Genomic DNA, 22442 nt, shown 5'->3' with positions numbered 1-22442 from the left:
AGGCACTGGGCACCACCTCCAGGAAAGCCCTGCTTAACCCAGGGTTGCCAGTCTCCAGGTGGTGGCTGGAGATCTCCCAGAATTACAACTGATCTCCAGCTGACTGAGATCAGTTCCCCTGGAGAAAACAGCTGCTCTGGAAGTGGACTCTATGGCATAATAACCAGCTGAGGCCCCTCCGTTCCCCAAGCCCCATCCTCTCCAGGATCCACTCCCCTAAATCTCCAGGAATTTCCCAACCGGATCTGGCAACCCTAGCTTAACCTTAGAAGGCGCTTAGTGCAGGGAACCCCAAAGGGAACCCTCTTGAAAGGGGAAGCTGATGCACGGTCACTTCCACACCCTTGTTCGCCGCAGCTTGGATGCTGTTGGGAAACAGGTTTCCCCCCCCCCTCTACTTTCCCACAGCATTGTGGTGCTTCTGTGCACCTCATGGGTTTCCCCAGGCTTTCCTGTGATCTCTACCAAGCCTGCTTTGCTGGGATGTTTTGTGAAAGATTGTAACAAAGCTAGGATAGCACTCATGTGAATGGAAAAGTTCAGATCTTCTCTCACATTGGCACTACTTTCTCTGCCTCAGTCCCTTGTGGTGGCCATTCCATACCCCTTCTTCCAGGCATCACCATAGTGTCAATTAGGCTTGCCAGCCTCCAGGTGGTAGCTGGAGATCTCCCAGAATTACAACTGATCTCCTGGCAACAGAGATCAGTTCCCCTGGAGAAAATGGCTGCTTTGAAGGGTGGACCGTGTGGAATTATACCCCACTGAGGCCCTTCCCTTCCCCAAGCCCCACCCTCTTCAGGCTCCACCCCCAAATCGCCAGGATTTCCTCAACCTGTACCTGGCAACCCGAGTGCCAATGCACTATATTCTCTGAATTTCCAGCTTTCATTTTCTTAAAGAGCAAGTCTCTAGCCCCTTTTGTTGCAAAGACATACCTTTCCCCTTATACTTCTGTAACGAAAGGGACTAAAGCAGCCCCCCCTCCCCTGCCCATGGGTGCCACGACACCCACCCACATCCTTCCTGGCACCCAAGTATTTTTACAGAGTAGGTAGTGTCAGGTGGGGCTTTTGACCCAAGGGATTCTGAATGGCCGTTGGAAATTTGATTAAATGTTGCTTCATTAGCAACTGCCACCACGGCACAGGAATCTTCACTGTATGATGGAAAGTAAGCTACAGCAGCCGTTGTATGGCTTCACCCTCTACAGCAGCTCGGGTTGTGAAATTCCTGGAGATTTTGAGGGCTGAAGCTGGGGAGGGCAGAGTTTAGGCGGGGAGGGACGTCAGTGGGGTATAATTCCATAGAGTGCACCCTTGCAAGGAACCGTTATCTCCAGGGGAACTGATCTCTGTCCTCTGGAAATCAGTTCTAATTCCAGGAGATCTTCAGCCACCACCTGGAGGCTGGCAACCCTAGGCAGGAACACAGCAGGGTATAATGCCGTAGAGTGCCCCCTCCAAAGCAGCCATTTTCTCCAGGGGAACTCAATTCTGTCGTCTAGAAGAAATCAGTATAATTTGGAGAGAACTCCAGACTCCCGGGAGGTTGGCAACCATAGCCCGACTCTCAACGTTTTTGTCAGATTCTCCTATTCGCCCCGCCCACCCGTTTGCCTACAGTCACGTGCCCGCGGGCGGCCGCCTTCGCTTCCCTTCCGCCTGAAGTCACGTGAGGGCTCTCTACTTCCGCTTCCGTTCCTTTCTCCGTCCCGCTGAGCTGTGCGGCGGCGCGACCTTCGCTCTCGGGTCTCTTCCGCCCTTCCCTTCTTCGGGCGTTGCCAGGCATGGTGCTGCTGGGCGGTCGCTTCGTTTTGCGCTTCGGCCTGGCCGGCCTCCCTGTGCCGGCCGCTTCCCTCTATCGGAGCCGGCGGCGGCCCGAGCCTCCCCCCTGGCCGGCGCTGAGGTGAGTGAGTGCGAGGGGGAGAGAGGAGAGCGGCCGGCCTTCTCTCCTGGCATGGGGTTGCCACCTCCAGGCGGGGGCGGGAGATCTCCCGGAATCGCAGCGGATTTCCAGGTGGCAGAGATCAGTTCCCCTGGAGAAAATGGCTGCTTTGGAGGATGGACTCTATGGCATTATTTATTTATTTATGTCATTTATAGTCCAAATTTCTCACTGAGTCTCCAGGTGAATTACACAGTGTGAAATTAATACAATCAATATTTTATTCATTTGTCATTTATAGTCTGCCTTGCTCACCGAGACTCAAGGCAGATTGCACAGTGTGAGATTAGTACAGTCAGTTTCAAGGACATTTCCATAAACAATGCCATAGAGTAAATAAACGCATGTTTAGAAAGACATAAAGTTAGCAAGAATCCCAATACAGAGCTGAAGAAATGCTGAAACAGAACATAAGCAATGCTAGGGCTGACAGAGGAACACATATTTAAAGCAACAGATAGTATGTAAGGCAACATAATGGTGAAGTCTATTGGTGAAGCCTATGGTCCTTAACTCATTAGCGGAGCATCTGAGACCCCTCACTACAATACAAAAACCTCTTTGAATAATGCAGTTTTGTATTGTTTGCAGAAAGCTAGGAGAGCAGGGGCTCTCCTAATCTCCTCAAGCAGGCCGTTCCACAGGGGAGGGGCCACCATAGAGAAAGCCCATGTCAGGAACATTATACCCCACTTGTGTGCTCCTCCCCTAACCTCTGCCTTCCCCATGCTCCACTCCCCAAATCTCCAGGAATTTCCCAACCTGGAGCTGGCAACCCTACCCCAAGTATGATAGGGAAGTCAATAAGGTAGGGGAGCTACAGTCTCGCAAGAAAAAGGGGGAGGGGATGCCCTCCTGTGAACACACAACACCTCCGTAACACCCGCAGCGGCTGGCATCAGTTCTCCGGAGGTTCAAGCAAAGAAGCATTTTTCCAATCGTTTGCAACATGGGATCTTTTATTGGGAGACACGAAGGGTTAAATGTGGGTCCTTCTGCATGCCAACATTGGCTGTAGTACTGAGAAAGGGCCCCTTATTGCTGGTGTGGGCAAGTGAAGCCGCTTTTATATAGGAGTCAGGTGGACCATTTGTCTCAGAGCGGAACCACAAGTGACAAAAGGCACAGATTGGACACTTGTCAGCTTCCCTCAAGTTTTGATGGGAAATGTAGGCAGCTTGGCGGACTCTTGGAGAAGTGACAGTTGAAAAGTCCGTTGGACGGCAGTCGGAGAGCCAAGCTGCAAGACCAGGACGCCTACATTTCCCATCAAAACTTGAGGGAAGCTGACAAGTGTCCGACCTGTGCCTTTTGTCACTTCCGCTCTCAGTATTGCCTTCTTTAACCAGCGCTGGCTCTTCAGGGTTTGGGGCAAGGAAAGATATTTTTTTTGGCACTTAAGCATCTCCTTTATGTTGGAGATGGCAGGGACAGAACCTGGTATTTTACTTAAAAGTCCCCTCCCCCATCTTGCCATGAGTCTGGGGCGCTTTGGTAGCAATTAGGGTGGATAAAATTGTGCACGTATCATATCTGCTGTGGACAGTTGCTCCCTCTTTCTGGCTTATGAGCATTAGACATGCTTTATGGTGTGTTATTAAGCTGTGATGCATCAGCCAGATACAGCTGCTCCTTCCCCACTAGATTATTGTTAGTTTTTGTAGCTGTGGCTTGGTGTGTGTGCGTGAGAGAGAGAGAGATGTGGAAGGCATGAAAGACTTGTACCACAATAATGCACTTACTTGCGTGGGCATTTCTTTCGTTGCAGACCACCGGTGTGCCTGTTCTCTGCAAAGGCAAATTCCAAAACTCTTCTTTCTGCCCTGGTCTCAAAAGCCAAATACATAAATGAGAAATATGAAAGGTTTTTGGAACGGACATTCCCGCGTTTTTATCTGCTGTATTCAACCTTTTTCAAAGGTAGGTGTTAACTGGAAAAAATAAAGGCAGCTAGCAAAAGGTTTCATGATTTCAGCAGAGTGATAGCGTATGACAAATAATTTTAGACACACTGAATCGGATCAATATCATGTGTTGCCAGTACATCCCACAGTTTTTTGTTTGCGTGCTAGAAGCTGTCTCCTAATGACGTTTATGGTATAATTCCTGCATACACCATCTAATTGGGAGGAGGAGACATGAGAAACTGAGAAATGAGACGGATTCATACATGCAAGGCGATGAGTTCGTAGAGACTGGAGGGTGTAGAATGGATTGCATCAGACTGTCGTGGATGGTTTTGGAATGCTCGCTTCTATTGACTCCCTACCAATAGGAAACTAGCACACCAAACAAGGAGATGGAGCAGAAATTGTTCCCCCTTCCGTGCTGTTTTTCTGTTTGCATGCAGGTATTTTCTTACTTGAAGGACCATTCAGAGCCTGAATCGTTCAGCTGCTGCTTGAAGTAGTGCAGTCCATTCCACTGCAGGATTCCATGCCATCATTTTGTTGCATATGTAAAAGCTGCAATTCTTGGGAGAAATTTAGGATAAAAATGGGATATCATCATTTTAGTCTTGGAGCAGCCCAGTTAAAGAGGTCAGGCTAAGCAAATGGCATGCCCACGGCTACCAGCGAGTTTCACGAATGCTTGAACTCAAGTTTCCTACCTAGACACTAAGTACTATAACCTCAGTGGCTTACCATGGAATGTTATATTCTGGAAACCTTGAGCCCAGCATCCCTACGCTGGTGTTGAAGATCGTGGGGCAAGCTGAACACGTCCAGCACTTTTCAGTGGCTATGAACTACCAGAGAATAGTGGCGGATGCTACTACAGCAGGAGTGGTGGACAAGCTGTGTTTCAGAGACGTTTCGCTGCCATTATTCATTTTATTGAAGAATGTTTTCGAAACTTCTCTAAGCTTTAGAGTCTCGAGAACACAGTATAAAAAACCATGGCGTTAGTCCACGATTTCTCCAATGCTTGCCACAGCACCAGTTTTCTTCACTGATTTGTAGAGGATACAACTGTGCCGCGGCTTCACTTACAGTGGCTAAAGGCTACTTTGAGAACCTTCTCATGTAGCTACTATCTCCAAACTGTTAACATGGATGTAATGCCATTAAAGGTTGCTGTTGCTGCTATCTCCAAACTGGTGCTAGAGGATGATAACATTAAAGGGCCTTAGTGAGCAAGGAACAGGCTGTGAGGAACCTTGAAAGTGTCAACATTTGGGCTCTCCCATCCCCATTCCTACCTTTCCACTGAAATCCTGGAAAAGAGCCACATGCAAAATTATTCACTTGCTAGGATTTTACAGATAGGAAAGTGTGACAGAAATCAGTCAAAGCAAGATACTTGAGATGGCAGAGAAAAACACATCTTCTGTTATTTTGTACCGTTGTGCTCTGTATTTAAACAAAAGAAAGGTGAAATGTTTGGAAAGGGCTTTGGCATGGAAACCACAGGAAAAACATCTCTCTTGATCTGAAAGTATCTGTTTGTTCCATACAGGGGTTCGGGTATTCTACTCAGAGGTAAAAGAAATAAGAAGAATAAAGGCCAATATGTCGCATAAAAATATACAGTTTTATCAGCTTCCATACAGAGAGATGGAGAGACTAAGGCAGGTAGGTTTTGACACTGGGCTTGCTGTTCCTGGCAGAGTTCCTAAAACGTTAATGTTTGACCGGCACTCATGCGTGAGGGTCTCATATTTGGGCAAGGGCCTCTGTTTCCCTACACAAGAAGTCCTGTTGAACCGGTTGCCGCCCACCCCACTTGTATTGTACAAGACTTCCACAAGAGAATCTGGGCTGCACTGGGTACAAGTTTGCTTCTCTTTGGTGTGGCATCGGTTTTCTGCAGTTCCTACTATTCTGAGACAGCCCAGCTAGAATCTCATCCTATCCGCTTCGTTGCGTGAGCTGGGGCAGTTGTGCTGGTATCCTGGATCCCAGGCTTATTTCACTTGCTTCACAGTTCTGTTTGCTACAAAAACGAATCAACCAAGCTTCTTAGTAAAAACAGAGGAGTTAGGCTGTGTTAGTCTGTAGTAGCAAAACAGAAAAGAGTCCAGTAGCACCTTTAAGACTAACCAACTTAACCGTAGCATAAGCTTTCGAGAATCACAGTTCTCTCTGTCAGATGCATCTGACGAAGAGAGCTGTGGTTCTCGAAAGCTTATGCATCTGACACAGTGAGCTGTGGTTCTCGAAAGCTTATGCTACGGTAAAGTTGGTTAGTCTTAAAGATGCTACTGGACTCTTTTCAATTTTACTAAAAACAGACCATTTCACTTTCTTTCAGCATCCCTGCATTTATTCCTTCTCGTGCATAGTTGAATTGGTGCAGATAAAGACCTGCACAGACAAACTTAACTGTGTGCTATTTCATCATCCTAGTTGTGCATCTGAATAGCTTCTCAGGGCCATGGGCAATGGTTCCCTGTACTATCCTAGGACTGCTTTCCTAGGAGTAATCCCTACTGAATAGATTTCAGTAGGATTCTGTGTAGGCAACAATGGGATTGACAGTGGTCCAGGCAGGCACATCTGCCTACACCAAAGGCCTTAGAAATACCATCTGCAGCATATCTCATTACTGGGGCTGCTTGGGTACCACCCTGGGAACCTTCCCATGTGCAGAAGCAGCAGATAAATTTGCCACTTTTTGGCTTAGTTGCAGCGTGTAGTGTTGTAATACGAAGTTGCACAATGTGTTCATACATCCGACAAAGAGAGCTGTGGTTCTCAGAAGCTTTTTGTTACAATAAAGTTGGTTAGTCTTAAAGACGCTACTAGACTTTTTACTATTTTGCAACTACAGACGGGCACGGCTAACTCCTCTGGATTTATAATCCAAGCAGAGGATGGGAGGAGGGGTATTGCAAATGAAGTGTCAGGGAGCTTAGATTCACAATAGACATACCAGACGGAGGAAACAATCCTTAGCAGGTCTACTCAGAAGTAAGCCTGTTAGTCAGTGGGGCCTCCTCCTGGATGGTGGAGGCATTACTGCGCCTAAAGACCATCAGAGGCGAATTTAATTGTCACTTTTTTGACACCAATCCAGTGCTTGCTCTTTGTTCTAGATCTAATGCTTCTGCAGTAAGGGATTTCTTTTTGTGGGCTAAGAAGAACCCAGCCCTGCCATTTTGACAGGCAGTTTCCAATTGGGATGATAAGCAGTTGGACTCATAACCACTGGCTTTGCTTGGAGCAAACAAAGACACATTTGCCTCCAAGCGCTTGCAAGTCATAGCCAGTAGCACAACATGCAGCCGCTGCCTTTACCTGTGCATCACTCTTGGTTGCTATAGCTACATGGATTGCGCCTTGCAGCCGAACTAATTGTGTTTTGTGTGTGTAGTTTCGCAGAGATCTGATCAAGGCCATTCCTATTGGGATTCTCTCGCTTCCACCTTTTGCTAACTATCTCGTTCTCTTGCTCATGTAAGTATATCTTTGTGCTTGTTCACACACAGTGCTTAGGGATTACGGTTAAAGTCTAGAAATTTAACTCGGTCCTGTCACTCAACAGGAGTGGCATTTGTCTTAAGGGGTTTTTTTCCCTCTCATCAGTTGCCAAGTGTTGTTCTTGGCTCTTCAGTGAGGGGGCTGTTACAGTACAGCTGGTTGTTTCAGCTGCTACAAAAATAGACCGAAGAAGAACATCTCATTAATCAGAAACCTGCACGTTCGTCGCTTGCGTGCACTGAGTCAGAATTATACATTTTTTGCTTTTGTTGCCCATGGCATAAACAGATATTTGTTCTTTTCTGGACAATTTTGGTATACAGCTGCCAAACACCCACTATTTTTAGAGACTTTCTTTCTGCTCTGTTTCTATCAAAACACCTGCTTTTCTAAATCCTTGAAAGTAAAAAAACAAAAGTGTAAAGCTGTTTGTATAAAGTTATTTAAAAGAAAATGAGTGTGAGAACACATCTACAGAGAAGAGAAAAGGCTTAAATTCCGCTTGGTGCCTCCTGCTCTAAATCAGAAGCCCTTAACAATTTCCTAATGCACAGTCTAATGACACTGATTTCATACATAATTGTTAAGCGTACCCGGCTGTGAAATCCTGCACTGTTTGGGAAATAAAATAAACCCAAAGATCAAGCCAGAAAGTGTTCCTTGAGTCCAAACAAAGTATTAATGTATTCTTGGAAAACATTCTAGAAATTGATCCTTTTTGAGGTACTTACAAGTTATTTTATTCCATTCTAATCATCTGCATTGACTTATACAGGCAAGTTTTTAACACAGTGGCTTTGAATTTTTCCAGCCATTTTTGTTTAAATTAGGCTCCCCCGCCGTACAATTTGCTAACGAACTAATGTTTTGTAAGAGCCCCATCTTTTACACCACCCAAACTAACGGTCATCTCTCGCTTACTGTCAGATCATGTAACCGCTATACATACAATATAACTCACATTTTGTAGAGAACCTAAAGACAAGCTATCCAATCGATACAGCGAGTCTGTGGCTGAAGAGGGGAACTAATGGGAGCTTCCACTGTCGTGGCTTGTGAAATGTGCCATTTCTTCTAAACTGTCTTTTCTTCCCAAGGTATCTGTTCCCAAGACAACTCTTAATACGTCACTTTTGGACTCCTGAACAACAAGTGGAGTTTTTGGATGCGTATCACAAAATAAGGAAGGAAGCATATGCTGAAGTGGTTGATGAACTAATGCACCTGTCTCGTTTCCTAGCCAATCCACTCCTTCAAAAACAGATGTTGCATCTCTGCAGAAAGGTATATAATCCTTAAAAAGAAAACCCCACCTAACAGGCAGGGAGACAGTCGCGTGGGTCTTTAGGCGTCAGGCTAATACGCAGGTGTATTGGTTGAAGTAACTTTATTAGAGATCCACCAAGTTCAAGGTGCTCAGACAACGGGATGGGCAGAAGTGACGTGAATGGGGTTGGTGATGTTAGTTATAGGGAACGTTCCCGCCCTTAGGACAGGGACCGTTAAAGTTTGGGTGCGAAGGAGCCAGGGGGCTGAAGAGGAGAAGCTAGATTTAGGCTAGACAGAACACAGAACAAAGAACGGAATCATCTCCGTTCTCAAGAAGGATACATTTCGAGCCAGCCGCAGCTGGCATTCAAAGACACTTGCTGGAAGCGGCGGGGAAAGAGAAAGTAAACACTTGCCAGAGAACCCACTGGCGTAACAAGTTCTGATGCCCTTAGAGGATCAGTACATAACACAGAATACATTCATGGCAGATATGCAGACCGGCATATATGACAGTAATCTTGTGAAACTTCCGTGAGATGATTTTAAAAGCTGTCCTTAGGCAAGACCTGAACTACACACAGACCGCCTTGGAGGTAAAGGGTTGGATCCCGTGCAAGGACCGTCCACAGCAAGGATTCCTAATCTTCACCGATTTCCCATACCCTCCGGAAACTTCTTCCGGGGTCACAAAACCCACGGGAGTCAGGAAGCCCGGTAGGGAAGGGGGCGGAATCACTCCTTGCCTCCTCTTCCACCAGCAGAGCTCCGCTCATACGAGGAGGAGTGAATTTGCCGCTCTCCACTGAGGAAATGAAAGTTTTCAGGAGGCATATGGCTGTGGCTGGCGTGGGGACAGAAAAACGGTCAGCCGTCATTGCTCCCTTCTCATGGATCCCCGTAATCCACCCTGTAGTTCCTTTGTATTGTAGCAAGTATTTAACCCTAAGGTGTTTCCGTCAGTGTGCCGGGAGGGGGGGGGGGTGCATTTTCACCAATCCCCCTGCAGTCTCCCATTTCACTCTTCGCTCCACTTCTTGGAGGCCCCTTTTCCCCAGGAGCAGGGTTTGGGGGAGTTCAGAAGGCTGCAGTAGAGGTGCCTTCCATTTTGTTTGCAGTCAGTGGATAACAGGGGGGAAAGGGGCTGTGGCTCAGTGACAGAGCATCTGTTTGGCATGCAGAAGGCCTCATGTTCAATCCCCGGCATCTTCAGTTAAAAAAGGATCAGATAGCGATATGAAAGATCTGGGAAAGCTGCTGCTAATCCGAGTGGATGGTACTGACCTTCATGGACCAAGAGCCATTTAGCCGTGTTAGTCTGTAGTTGCAAAATAGTAGAGTCCAGTAGGCACCTTTAAGACTAACCAATTTTTTAAAAAAATTATTTACCTTCAATTTCTGTTCTGCCCTCCCTGAACTGGCAGGCTCAGGGCGGATTACATTCTATAAAACAGCACATTAATAACAACAATATAATTAACATTTTAAAAATTAAAACAATATAAAACAGTAGTACAATGGGAGTATTTAAAAGTACAAAGAAAGCAGTGCAAGAGTAATCAGTTTATCAATTTCAGTCCGCCACCGAATCCGCCATATTAAAATTCCTTGGTTAAAAGAAAGGTCGGCGGTGGATGCCCCTAGCAGGGAGGGTGTTCGCCTCTATTTGGCCAGTAGGGGCCCAGCTCAGCCTCCACCATACGCCTGGCAGAACAGCTGTCTTACAGGCCCAGTGGAAAGATAACAAATCCCACCAAGCCCTGGTCTCATTGGACAAAGCGTTCCACTAGGTTGGAGCCAGGACCGAAAAGGCCCTGGCCCTGGTCGAGGCTGAGCGGGCTCCCTGGGGCCAGAGACCACTAGCAGCTGTTTGTCACCTGATCGAAGCGTCCTCTGGGGCACATATAGGGAGAGGCGTTCCCGCAGATACGCTCAAAAGCTTATTATAGTGTAAGCGTTCTCAGCTCATGCATCTGACGAAGAGAGCTGTGGTTCTCGAAAGCTTATGCTACCATAAAGTTGGTTAGTCTTAAAGGTGCTGCTGGACTCTTTACTATTCATGGACCAAGAAAGTAATTCAGCAAGAGGTGGCTTTGTGTGGATCCAACCCACGTATTGGTGGATGGGTCTTCCTGGCCTAGCAGCTTTTGCCCAGAGTAAGATGTGAAGCAGAGCAGATTGTGAGAATATTTTTGCACACAATGATCAGAACAAGTGGGATTTTTCTCTTGCTGCTGGCACAAAAATCTACCCAGTTAGATAACAAGTTAGCGGGATAAATTTTGTGCTGGATCATGTGTGGGCCTGAGTGGATGAAGTCTCTTGCCTCTTCGTCTGTTCTTGGAAAATTCTAGCCTATCAGAACGAACCCTTTGTCTTCTTCAAGGTACAAGAAGGATTCCATCCAGATGTAATCGAACTTAAAGCTGTGAGGACGTTATTTCAGGGGCATCCCTTTGGCATCCAAACGCTCAGTGTTCAACAAGTGGTAAGCCCCATAAAAAAATTACTGATTATATTGGCAGCCCTCTTTATGAATGTATTATCCATCCTTGGCCTTACTATATTTCCACCGGCTCCTCGAATGTCAGTCTCAAGGAGCTATAGATATGACCCATGGCATCTTGCTGACTCTTACTGCTGCTTAATGCTGCCTGGGTTTATTTCACGGAGGGGAGGCGGGGAGGGGGAAAGCATAACAACAACAACAACATTCGAATTATATACCGCCCTTCAAGACAACTTAATGCCCACTCAGAGTGGTTTACAAAGTATTTAACTAGAAAAAAGGCCAAATAAAGGGGATATACACAACTGATAGCAAAAGTCCCCTAAGTGGAATTAAACCATAAATTGTCTCCAGATATTTTTAAATTCAAAGTGCGCTTAAGTGCATACATTACATACAAAGTTCATAACATATCGTTCATTACAAATATATATATACAATGGTTTACCAATCCAAGAACACGTACATCCCATGAATTCATATAAAAGAATTATCAAACATTTACATCACTGGGAACAATGACTGACAGTTTTTTCACTGGTGGTTTTCAAGAAGAGGCTGGATGAATATTTGTCAGAGATGCTTTAGGCTGATCCTGCACTGGGCAGGGGGTTGGACTAGATGGTCTCTATGGCCCCTTCCAACTCTATGATTCTGAGATTCTGTTTCACCGGCTACTCCTGAGTAGTGAGGTAAAGAGCTGTAAACATAAAGAATAAAGTGAAAAAGTGCTGTGCGAAAGGCAAGCCACTGTCGATGTCTGTCCCCAGATGTCGCTGCCCAATGGACAATCGGCCGCTTCCGTTTATATGAATTTATGGGATGTGTGTGTTCTTGGATCTATTGGTTTACGTGTTCTTTGCTATCTATTGGTTTACAAAGTATGCCATTATTATCCCCACAACAATAATCGCCCTGTGTGGTGGGTGGGGCTGAGAGAGCTGTGACTGACCCAAGGTCACCCAGCTGGCTTCGAGTGGAGGAGTGGGGAATCAAACCTGGCTCTCCAGATTTGAGTCCTGCCGTTCTTAATCATTACACCAAGCTGGCATAGAGTCGTCTTTACAGCACACCTTGAAATGGGATGGCTTTGAAGCCTTTAACAGCTTCTTACCATTTCCTTCCTTTTTTTCAGAAAGTTCTAAGCCGCGTTCTGTTCCTGACGCCTCGCTTGCCGCCTGCGATCCTAAGATACCGCCTGCAGACTCACCTGTCAGAGCTGTACCACCTGGACCAAGCCATGCTGAAACTGGGAGCAAGAGAGCTGTCTGATGAGGAAGCGCGAGCGGTGAGACACGAGTTGTATGGCCTGGTAACTCGACTACCCAGGGCTGCCTCCTGTTGACCTGTTGGAAGTGGTCATACTTTGTGTCCTGTTTTCTCTTGCCTAGGGTGGCAATAAGTATTTGCCAAGGGAAGTTTAAAAAAAAAAGATAAAGCCTTAATGTTATGAAAATTTGTAAATAATTCCACCACCTGATATTAGGCATGGGTTGCAGGGCTGACCAAACTGCTCTCAGAGCAGTCTTAAGAATCAGTACAGTCAGATGAACAATAGCGGACACGTTTTGGAATGCTGCTCCCCTTTTGTAAAAAAGTTAAAGGCCCCAATTTGAAGAAATGCCTAGGAAGATCCATGCATGCAGCCAGGCTTCTCATTTTTTACTGATCCAGAGGAGTTAGCCGTGTTAGTTTGTAGTAGCAAAAATATGAAAGAGGAACACCTTTGAGACTAACCAACTTTACTGTAGCATAAGCTTTCGAGAACCACAGTTCGGAAGAAGAGAACTGTGATTCTCGAAAGCTTATGCTACAGTAAAGTTGGTTAGTCTTAAAGGTGCTTCTGGACTCTTTCTCATTTTTTACTCAAGCTCTCGATTTCAACAACAGCTTCTCAGAAACATAGGCTGGATCAAAGCCTGTGTGCCTTGATGCCCTCATATCTTAAAAATGTCTGAAACGCTGACTAGGAAGTACTTTAAGCCTGTGCCTATTCTGTTATAAACGACTGCTTTCCTGCTCTTTCATTCATATGCCCTCTATTTAAGAAAGGTTAAAAATGGCCAGACCAGGGCCACATGAAATCGTCCCCCCCCCCCCCCGGTTAAGCACTTCACGTTAGGACCTACAGCTAGCTAAGTTTAGCACCTGCCTTCAAAATGAACGCGTCGTTCTGGATGCAATAGAATGCTTTTTTAAATCTTTTGCAGGCTTGTTATACCCGGGGCTTGGATTCTGTCCGTTTAAGCCCACCACAGTGCAGGCTGTGGCTGGACCGGTGGCTGGAACTCTCTTGCTCACTGAAAGGTAAGACTTGGACTGAGACGGCCACAGCAGGCTTCTGCTACGACCATTCGTGGGTCTGTTCCATGCGGCCAACTGGGGAGAAGTTGGGTTCTGCTCTTCCCCCTCTGTTGGCATTTATTACTCATCTTCTGCTGACACCTTCTTGCTGTAGCAAAATAGAGGCTATTCTCTTATCGATGTGCGAAGACGAGCTCAGTTCTTCACAGCCCCCCGTTCAATAAACAAAGCTACCTAGTTGGGTAGGCAGTGTAATACCCTTTGAATGATTACACACAAACTTGCATTAAATATACTTTGTTCTAGACCTGGACAGTTTAATTCAGTCTTAGTTAGGTTTCAGGATACTGCTTTTGCTAGACTGTCTATCCGCGATACTCTATTCTTGCTAGTACAGTAGAGAATCACAGCAGCCACAATAGTGTTGTTTTTTTTTTTCAGACTCGGAAGTATCACTCTTGGCCCACAGCATGGTCTTGCTTTCCACCAACTACCTCTCCTCCTCCAAGGGCTGACCAGTGTGGACTCCCCTCCTGACCACTTCTGAAGAGATGCTGTGACAATGACTTCGGGCTACAGCAGAAAAAAAAATGGATGTTTTGCTGGCACTGAACAGGATGGCCAGAGTCCTGCAGGGAGGGGTCATGCCTCTACTTCCCCTAGAGGCTATCAGTTCTGTTGGAGGCACTGCGTTAAGGATGAGTGAAGTCTTTCCCTCTGACCTTCAGGAAAAAAAGGACAGCAGGCATCTTTGAGATGTCTCCAGAAGAAATGTCTGCACAGGTGGCTTTCTGGTCTAGCTCAGCAGTGACATCCTAAGTCCATGCTCTCCCCACCATTTAGCTACGAGGTCTTGAATACCACTAGATTGACTGGCTTCCTCAAACATTGGCACTTACAGAGTAGTTCAGGGAAGAGCTTGTGTGCTGCCCCCCTAGCCCTCTGTACTGGTTAAGGAGAAGTTAAAGACAAGGATGGGTGATAGCTCAGTGATCCATTCCTGGGTTGTCACAGTATGCTTTAAGAACATCATTAGAGCATGGTTATTAGTCCTTTCCATCAGAACTGTACCGTTCGACCGGAAATCCTACTACATTCTTGAAGGGCGGCACTTCTGCTGGACAGACATGTGTGGGCTCTCTCAGCCAAAGAGCATTATAAAATGCATTTTGGAGTCACCCCGAGGAGCTCAGGATTCCAGCCTGTGACTATTAACGTGCGCAGAACGGGTTATGTGGAACACATAATTCCCCTACTAAGGCACTTGCGTCCCATTTCTGAGCTTCTAAGTCTTAAATGCTACCATGAAACTTAAGGAAGTAGTAATGATTATTACACAAGCCGGGCAGCTCAGAAGAAAGGTCTTCTGGCTAAATAAAATATTTTAAAAAGTTTTTGCAGCTGGAATTCTGACCAGAGGGTGCTTGAATATGAGTATCTCCCCATCCTACCTTCTATAGTGCTTGAATTCAAGTGTACGAAACAACATGCACTGAATGGACTGTACTGTTATCTGTGAATATTCCGTTAATGATGGCTAATAAAAACTACTCTCTCAACTACAGGGGTCTGGAATCATTAAATTCTTGTTGGACCTGTTTCCTGCCTTACTCCCAAGTTATTGTACTCTAGCACAGCATCTGAACAGGTTTGGGCCTCAGGGTTTTGTGGGTGCTCTTTCAGTCCAAAATGAAACCATATTTGGTCCACAGTTTGCATTTGTGTATAGTCCCTGTGGTGGAGTGGTAAAGCTGCAGCCCAAGCTCTGCTCACGACCCAAGTTCGATCCTGGCGGAAGCTGGGTTCATGTAGCTGGCTCAAGGTTGACTCAGCCTTCCGAGGTGGGTAAAATGAGTACCCAGTTTCCTGGGGGTAAAGGGTAGATGACTGGGGAAGGCAATGGCAAACCACCTTGTAAAAAGTCTGCCAAGAAAACGTCGTGATGCGACGTCCCCCCATGGGTCAGTAATGACTCAAGGCTTGCACAGGGGACTGCCTTTGCCTTTATAGTCCCACAAAACCATTACTCAAATCCTCCTTTCAAATAAGGGCTTAAGAGTTTTCACGACGAGGAGAATCAGTCTGCTTGGCAGGGATGAGACTCGTCTTAGCTGCAACAGCCAAAGGCTCTTTGCTCGTGTTTCTCCATTTAAGAAGTAAATGATCAGTCCGAGGGAACCAGTGACTGAGGTATAAAGCCATTATCAGCTTCACGATGCAATATCCATCAGCATTCAACCACTGGGACATGGGGAGCACAAGGCAGGCTTATGCACAGAATTCCCCCTTCCGGTCTGCTGCTGCTTTTAACTGGTGTATAGTATTATGTCCCTTCTGGCTCTAAGCCAACTTCCTCTCTCATACAGATTCTTCAAGCCACGGTTTACAGGCACGCCTGTACGCCAAAGTCACCTTTTTATTAGGACCAGAGAGAGAACTGCGTGCCAGCTTCCACATTCTACTGGGTGTAACTGTACACCGACACCACTTTAAATCTGCGTACCTTGCTCAGGATTTCACACAATATGCCTTCTCCTTAAAAAAAAATGACCCAAGACATCTTCCCCTACCTTGGCAGGGAGAGTCAACTAGCCTGATGAAGAGTTCTGAATAACTCAAAAGCCTGCACACTGTTTTGGGACATTTTGGTTTGTCCTTATAAAAACTACATGGGTTTTGTAACTGCAGTGAGACTGTCAGGAAAAATTACATCTCTAAAAGGTTTGTAAGTGGGCAGAGTAACAACACAAAGCGTTCTAATTGTTATTTTAAAAGAGCAAGAGAGAACTTCAGACGTTTGGTGTAAGTCCGAGCATTTCTTTATTTTTACACTTAAATATCCTCTTTAAATACAGCATTATCACAATGAAAAGAACATAAAAGGCAGAACAAAATGTAGAGGACCTGACAAGCTTTGGATTCACATTGAAAATGCCACCTGTATACCATGTAATATGGGGGGAGTGGAGAATAAGTTATAAAGTTACCAGAGTCACAACCGATGCAGAGAGCAGGGGCAGGGCTGTTACCCAGCGTCGCAGACCAGGGCCTAGCTAATACAGACTGTCTTCCGAACAGGGAGTAGGAGGGTTGCCCTCTCGTGTAAACAGTTCAGTAGCACCAAAATGGGGGGGAAAGGTGGGTGATTGCTTTACTCCCATCACAAATCAAGAAAAAATGTTTTAGTAGGAGTACAATGGTGCCCACATCAAATCACAGCTTCAAAAAAATGGGGGGGGGGACCCAGAAGGGGGGATATGCTCCATTCCATTAAAGAGCATTTTTCTAAAAAAAGAAAGTTTGATAAAAGCCAGATTTCAGCTTCGTAACAGAGCTGATTCTGTAAATTCTCTTAAAAATAACTTGCACTCTCAAGTTACTCTTCCATACTGTTTATGGGAATGTTTTAAAAAGTTTAACACACACCCGGAATGGACCCACCTCACAAAAAGCCATTTACCGTTGTCTTTCCCATACAGCAAGGAACAGCTTTACTTTGCCAAAGTCACAGGCACAAAAGATCAGCCGGCTCAGGGAGTGTGTTGTGGCAAAAGGCCAGTAGAGCAGTTAGTTAGCAACTATTCAGACGCTATCAGTCTTCTGCCACCAGGAAGAACGTATACTACTGTGTCAAGACTACAAACTGTATTCTGTTAGGTTTCTGTCAACCTACTCCAACCATCTATGTATCTTGGAATGTTAAGCGTGAGAACGCCTGCCGCTTCAAAGAGGAGCTCCGATACTTAAACTGCTGCGTTTCTTCCGTTTGCAGAAGACCTATTCCAGCAGGCCCATGAGCCAGCTTGGAGAGACGGCCCGAGGGGTGTGTTACAGTATCTTAAAAACACTCACCGGAAGGAAGGTGAACCCTATTTCAGCCCCTTCCATGGGGGAAGAGGAGGGGCTGTTCGTAGCTCATCCCAGAGGAGAAAAAACATGTCGTGGGACTTAAAAGACAACAAAATTAAGGGAGCTGGCAGGTTGGGCTTCTGCTGCTCTCATACTGCAGCTGCCTATGGCTCCTGGTTCTGTGCGACAGCAGCTGGCTGAGGGCACAGAATCATCCTAGGGAAAAAGCAGGTCCTTTGTGACCTCTGACATCCCAGTGAAGGCGGAAGTACCACCAGTGGCTGGCGTCACCATTGTCGTCTACTGCCGTGCGGAGAGGGCAGGGGGGGGGGGATGCTGGAGAATGGATGGGCCACGTGAACCCATTCCTCACGCTCCCGCACGATGCTCTCGCGAGATCAGCCCAAGCAGAGCGCGGGGTCATTTCGTTTCCCTTACCCTTTGGGATGCCCATGCCGTTGGCCTGAGCAGCTTCCCAGAGGTGGCAGATCTTTCCCTTGTGCACAGGAAGAATACTTCTGGTTCCAGAGCGCTGACATCGTACTGAGCAGACCACATCTGGAAACAGCTGCCTTTGAGAATAGAGCCAGCTTTTTATAGCACCTTTTTATTTTGTAAACGGCTAATATGGAAACTGGCAATACCTTGGGGCAGAGAAAAATGGGGGGGGGGCAGGAGAAGCCCAAACATTAGCAGCAAGAACCCCCCCCCCAGCCCACAAGGCCAGAGTGGTCACACAGGAACGCCTGTGTGCATTGCCCCTTCATGACGCAAGGCAGTAAATGGGACTACAAGAGACATTTTAAGGCTACGCTGATTCAGATGCTCGAGACCCTCTCTCGTGCTCCTGCCCCCGCTTTAAAGTCGCTGCACAAGGGAGGAGGGTGCCTCATCGATACGTGGATACCATTTCCAGACCCCGGGGCTGAACAGGCGGAGGTGAGACAGCAATTAAGTACTTATTAATGAAGCTACAGGAGGACCGGTTGTACTGCACATCCAAGATCGCGTTTGCCAATAAGCAGCACAAGGAAAGTGAAATGAGGGTAGGCATTACCGTTAACCAATGCTTCCTTTTTTTAAAAAAAAGAGTCAAATATCCACCATCTGTTCCAAAGTCCCATCGATACAGCAAGGAGAACATTCCATGGCCTGCGAGAGCTCTGAAGCCAAGAGGCGGCGTCACCGAAACTCTGCGCCAACCGAAGCTCTCCTGCAGGGATGACACGGCTTCTACGGACCTTCTGAACACTGAGCCAGCACCAATAAGAAAGGTCAGGCATTTCCAGGCAAGCTGGTGAGTGTTAATTACTATTTATTGTTACGATCGAGGGTGGAGCCGAGAAGGTGGGCCAAACTCGGATTAGACTCGGGAATAGGCAGCTCGGCTTGGTTCATACCAATTGCACCCCAAAATACCTTTGCAGGTAATGGACGTGGTGGGTTTTTGTCAAGCCTCCCATTTCCCTAAACAGCATCTAAAGCTCCTGGATACACAAAAGCCCAGGCTCCTGGAAGGTTCAAGTTCAGGTAAGCAACTGCTAAGCTTAGGAAGAAACTTGCTTTCTGCGGAGAGAAAATACATTCCGTAGTAGTTATTACACACGTCTTACATCCCCCAAATTCACAAACAGAGGCAAGTTATAATGGAAAAATGTTTTCTACCACAGGCTGCTTAGATCTCCCCTTCCCTTGCCCTCCCCCCCCCCAGTAAATAAATATAAGTGCGGCAGCCTCTTACTGCATAGGGAACTCTTAAGGAATGTGGAATGGGAGGGAGTTAAACGGATCGGGTGCACTTTGAATAGGCTGAAGGTCCTAAAATAGGGGAAATCTTCATAGGCCCTGGTCTGTGTAAAGGTACGCCACAGGTAGTTCACTGGGATAGGTCCAGCTTGAGCTGGGCCAGAACAGGAACTGTAGAAAGAAGCAATAATAGTCTGTTCACTACAAAAAGTAAGGAGAGATGGATGCCCGTGAAGCCACAGGAGAAAAGTGCTTGTTTTCCTGGCGTGGAGGAGGGTGGTCAGCCATTCTGGGTTCTGCAGACTCAAGAACCTCCATCTACGGAGTATGATTTTTCCTCATCCTGTGGCAGCCCCAAATGCCCCTCAATAGCCTGTCCCTGGAGTCCCCTCTCCCCTAGGAACAGGAGTTGGGGGGGGGCATCTGGGGCTGCTGCAGGACAGAGGAGGCCAAAGGGTCACGTTCCATCGGTGGATGCCCTTGAGCCTGCAGAAACATTCCACTGGCGGATCCAAGCCAGGGAGCGATGGCCATTCTAAAAACATTCCACTCCCTTTTATTCTGAGACTCCCCAGGACAGCTGTTGGCCTGCCTCCGTTGGATGGAGACCTTCGCAGACAGATCCAACGTGGGAGTCTTCCTCGTTCCTTTCCTATTGCACATCTGCAAAACCCTTGGAAAGGGCCAACCCATCTGCGTGCTCTCCCAACCCCTGTGGTACATGGCTCTGTGGCACTCGGGCCTCCGGCCATTTACAGCCACCCAGAACATTCAGCGGCGAGCAAGGGGCAGGGGAACAGGAGGTTGTCAAAGCCACCTCTAAACTCGTGTGTCACCTGAACGAACATTTTGAAGCGGTAAGCGGGGGAGGGGACCAAAGAGAGAATGTAACTCGTAAAACCGTAGGACGGAAGGGTAAGTAACTTGAATATCCTACACTGGTGCCCAAAACTTCAGGACCTGATAAGAGATTTTACAGCTCCAAGGAAAAGCTCATCCCTCCCTCCCCTCCCCAGTGAAGTCATTGTTCATTGAACCAGATTCAAGGAGGGATAAAACCAGAGGAGGCAGCCGCACCCCCAGCTGAGAGCGGAGATTGGGGTGTCAGCAACAGATCACAGGATGTCCCAGTAAACATTCAGCTCAATTTAAAAAAAGAACATTTAAAACTGATTGATCCCTCCAGCCCATGCAAAGGCTAGCAAGATGGAGAGAGAGAGAGGGGGGGGGTCCTGTTTGGACGAAGCCACCGGCAGAGGCAGGCGACTCCAGGACGAAAGTGTTTCTGCACGACACTTGCATGCCAAACCATAGATGTAACCCAGTCAGGGTCAAAGTTAATCCTTATTAAACTGACTTTAAAAAAAAAAAAAAGCTCCTCCAGGGAAAGAAGGGCAGCAAGCATTCAAATAAATAAAGAGATTGTAGAGAGCTTCAGTTGTGCAACCGGCTGGAGCGCTTCGAGCTGGTCTGGTCACAGTTTCCAGAAAAGACAGCACTGAAGATGACGGACAGCGTGATACAGACGGCGGCAGCTTCGCTCGGGGCGAGAAGCAGGATGGAAAGACCCTCCAGCACCACACACATGGACCTTTGATACCATACAGCCATCTTCCTTGCCGGACCCTCCCCCATTCTCAAGCCCATAGTAAGCGCTTTAAGAAAAGGCAGCTGCGCTCTATTGCTTACACGAGAGACACATTCATGTTTGGTCCACGCAGGAAGGGGTGAGGAGACCTCCCCATACATCCGCGCCAGGAGTTCTGTTGAGACTGTATATCCCTGTATATGGTCCAGCGACTCCAGCACTGACAGCTCGCGCCCCCCCCCTCCATCCGCAGGAGGGAACCTCTCCCCCCCTTGAGGCAGCCACAAGAGCTTAGTTTAGTTCACTTTATAATAAGCCTGTACAAAGTAGCCATCCCATCCCCCATTAAATAATCCGTGGCGGCCGTGGCCATCAGATAAAATCTGTCAATAAATAGACTTTAGGATAAGAGCTGCGATGGACTGCGATGCCTCACACAGCCAGGGCGGGTCCCAGAGAGCGTTCCTCTGCGGAAGGCAGCTCACAGGCTCTCTCTGGGGGTGGCCCCACTCCCTGGGGACACAAACTGTCCTGTGGCACATTTGCACGGAACGGCGGACTTGGTGGGGGGACATCGGATCGACCGCTTTCAGAAGGCAGGGGATCTGGGGATATAGCAGCCTTTCCCGTCTCCACCCTTCCAGTGGCCGCTGCTCTGCCGCAAGGCATCAGCGAGGTAACAGGGACAGAGTAGACACTGAGCTCCTTCTCTTCTGTGTATCGAGATGGGGTCTCAGGCTCCTCTGCATTGCTCTCTCCCTTCACCCCTAGCACCGACCTTTGGTCGACCTGGTAATAGACAACAGGCCCACTGTTCAAGTAGGGCTGGTCACCCTCCGCTGAGCTCGCTTGCTCAGTGCTGTCCGTGAAGCAAAGAACCGAGGAGCCCGGGGGTAGCTGGGCTTGAATGAGGATGGGCGCAGCCAGGCTTGGGCACATGCCCTCTGGCACTGCCAGGGGCTCCTCCAGGATGCACACGCCGAGGCTTTCCACGCTGGAGCCGCTGCTGGAGTCCTCTTCAGCCTTCAACCTCTCCAGTTCCTCGGCCGTTTGCAGGTGCATAACTGCCGTTTCGTTCTCCGCCATGAACTCCTGGAAGTCCTGCGTCTCCGAGGGCTGTGTTCCCAGCCAGTCGTTGCTGGAGCCGTGAGGGGGCTCCTCCTCCAAAGTCTGGGATCGGCTCACCTGCCGTTTGTTCTCCAGCTCTAGTTTCATAATGGTGTGGAGGTAGTGAGTCCGCACCCGGATGGGGTTGAATTCAATGCGCCCCGCCATGTTCCCACAGCCATCCCTGGAGCAGCCGCACGGGAAGGACATTCGGTCCACCTGAGTGGGGGAATGAGGGACAGTGAAAGCGTGGCTAACAGGATCACGGTGGAAGGGACTGGATGAAACAAGTTCAGCCATGGTGCTGAGGTCTTGCCAGAAGGAACATGCAAAATTCATGCAGGTGCGTTGGGCAAGCTACAGCGTATCAGAGCTACGATGCTGTATGCAGTTCCCCACCAATCCCTCATTACTTCTACACCCCAGGGAGAACCCAAGCATGCATCCCGGACTATCTGCCCAATTCCAGTGACTGCAAAGAGGCGTGCTAGCAGAGGCCAAGTTTCATTTCTCAAACATTACACTTTTCTGGCGCTTGGAAAACACGAAATCTTGGTAATAAGAGCACTTTCTACAACAAAACCTTTCGATACTCATGTGCACATAGATGGCACTCCGAAGGAAAACGGGCAAGGGAAATGTGATGTTAATACACGGTGCACAGTGCGAGCCGAAGTTCAAAGAGCAAGTTTCTGGCCCT

The 22442-nt window shown here is 47.6% G+C and overlaps 2 protein-coding genes across 2 annotated transcripts in view; one reads left to right on the top strand and one right to left on the bottom strand.

Moving 5' to 3' along the window:
- Positions 1-1723: 1723 nt before the first annotated feature.
- On the top strand, positions 1724-15011 carry LETMD1 (LETM1 domain containing 1). Its single transcript, XM_055003760.1, has 9 exons — positions 1724-1908; positions 3716-3867; positions 5407-5522; positions 7264-7346; positions 8468-8654; positions 11026-11127; positions 12284-12436; positions 13359-13455; positions 13894-15011. The coding sequence occupies exons 1-9, from the start codon at positions 1790-1792 to the stop codon at positions 13965-13967; spliced, it is 1083 nt and encodes a 360-aa protein (XP_054859735.1). The 5' UTR covers positions 1724-1789; the 3' UTR covers positions 13968-15011.
- Positions 15012-16268: 1257 nt separating this feature from the next.
- Positions 16269-22442, bottom strand: part of CSRNP2 (cysteine and serine rich nuclear protein 2) — a 42881-nt gene continuing 36707 nt past the window's right edge. The window contains exon 5 of the mRNA XM_055003925.1: positions 16269-21961. Within this exon, the coding sequence (XP_054859900.1) occupies positions 21068-21961 (894 nt within the window). The 3' untranslated portion in view covers positions 16269-21067. The remainder of the gene's footprint in view (positions 21962-22442) is intronic.

Source organism: Eublepharis macularius, chromosome 19 (genome assembly GCF_028583425.1).
Source record: "Eublepharis macularius isolate TG4126 chromosome 19, MPM_Emac_v1.0, whole genome shotgun sequence".
NCBI lineage: Eukaryota > Metazoa > Chordata > Lepidosauria > Squamata > Eublepharidae > Eublepharis > Eublepharis macularius.
Note: the sequence above shows the minus strand (reverse complement) of the source record. Positions and strands in the feature narration are given on the sequence as shown.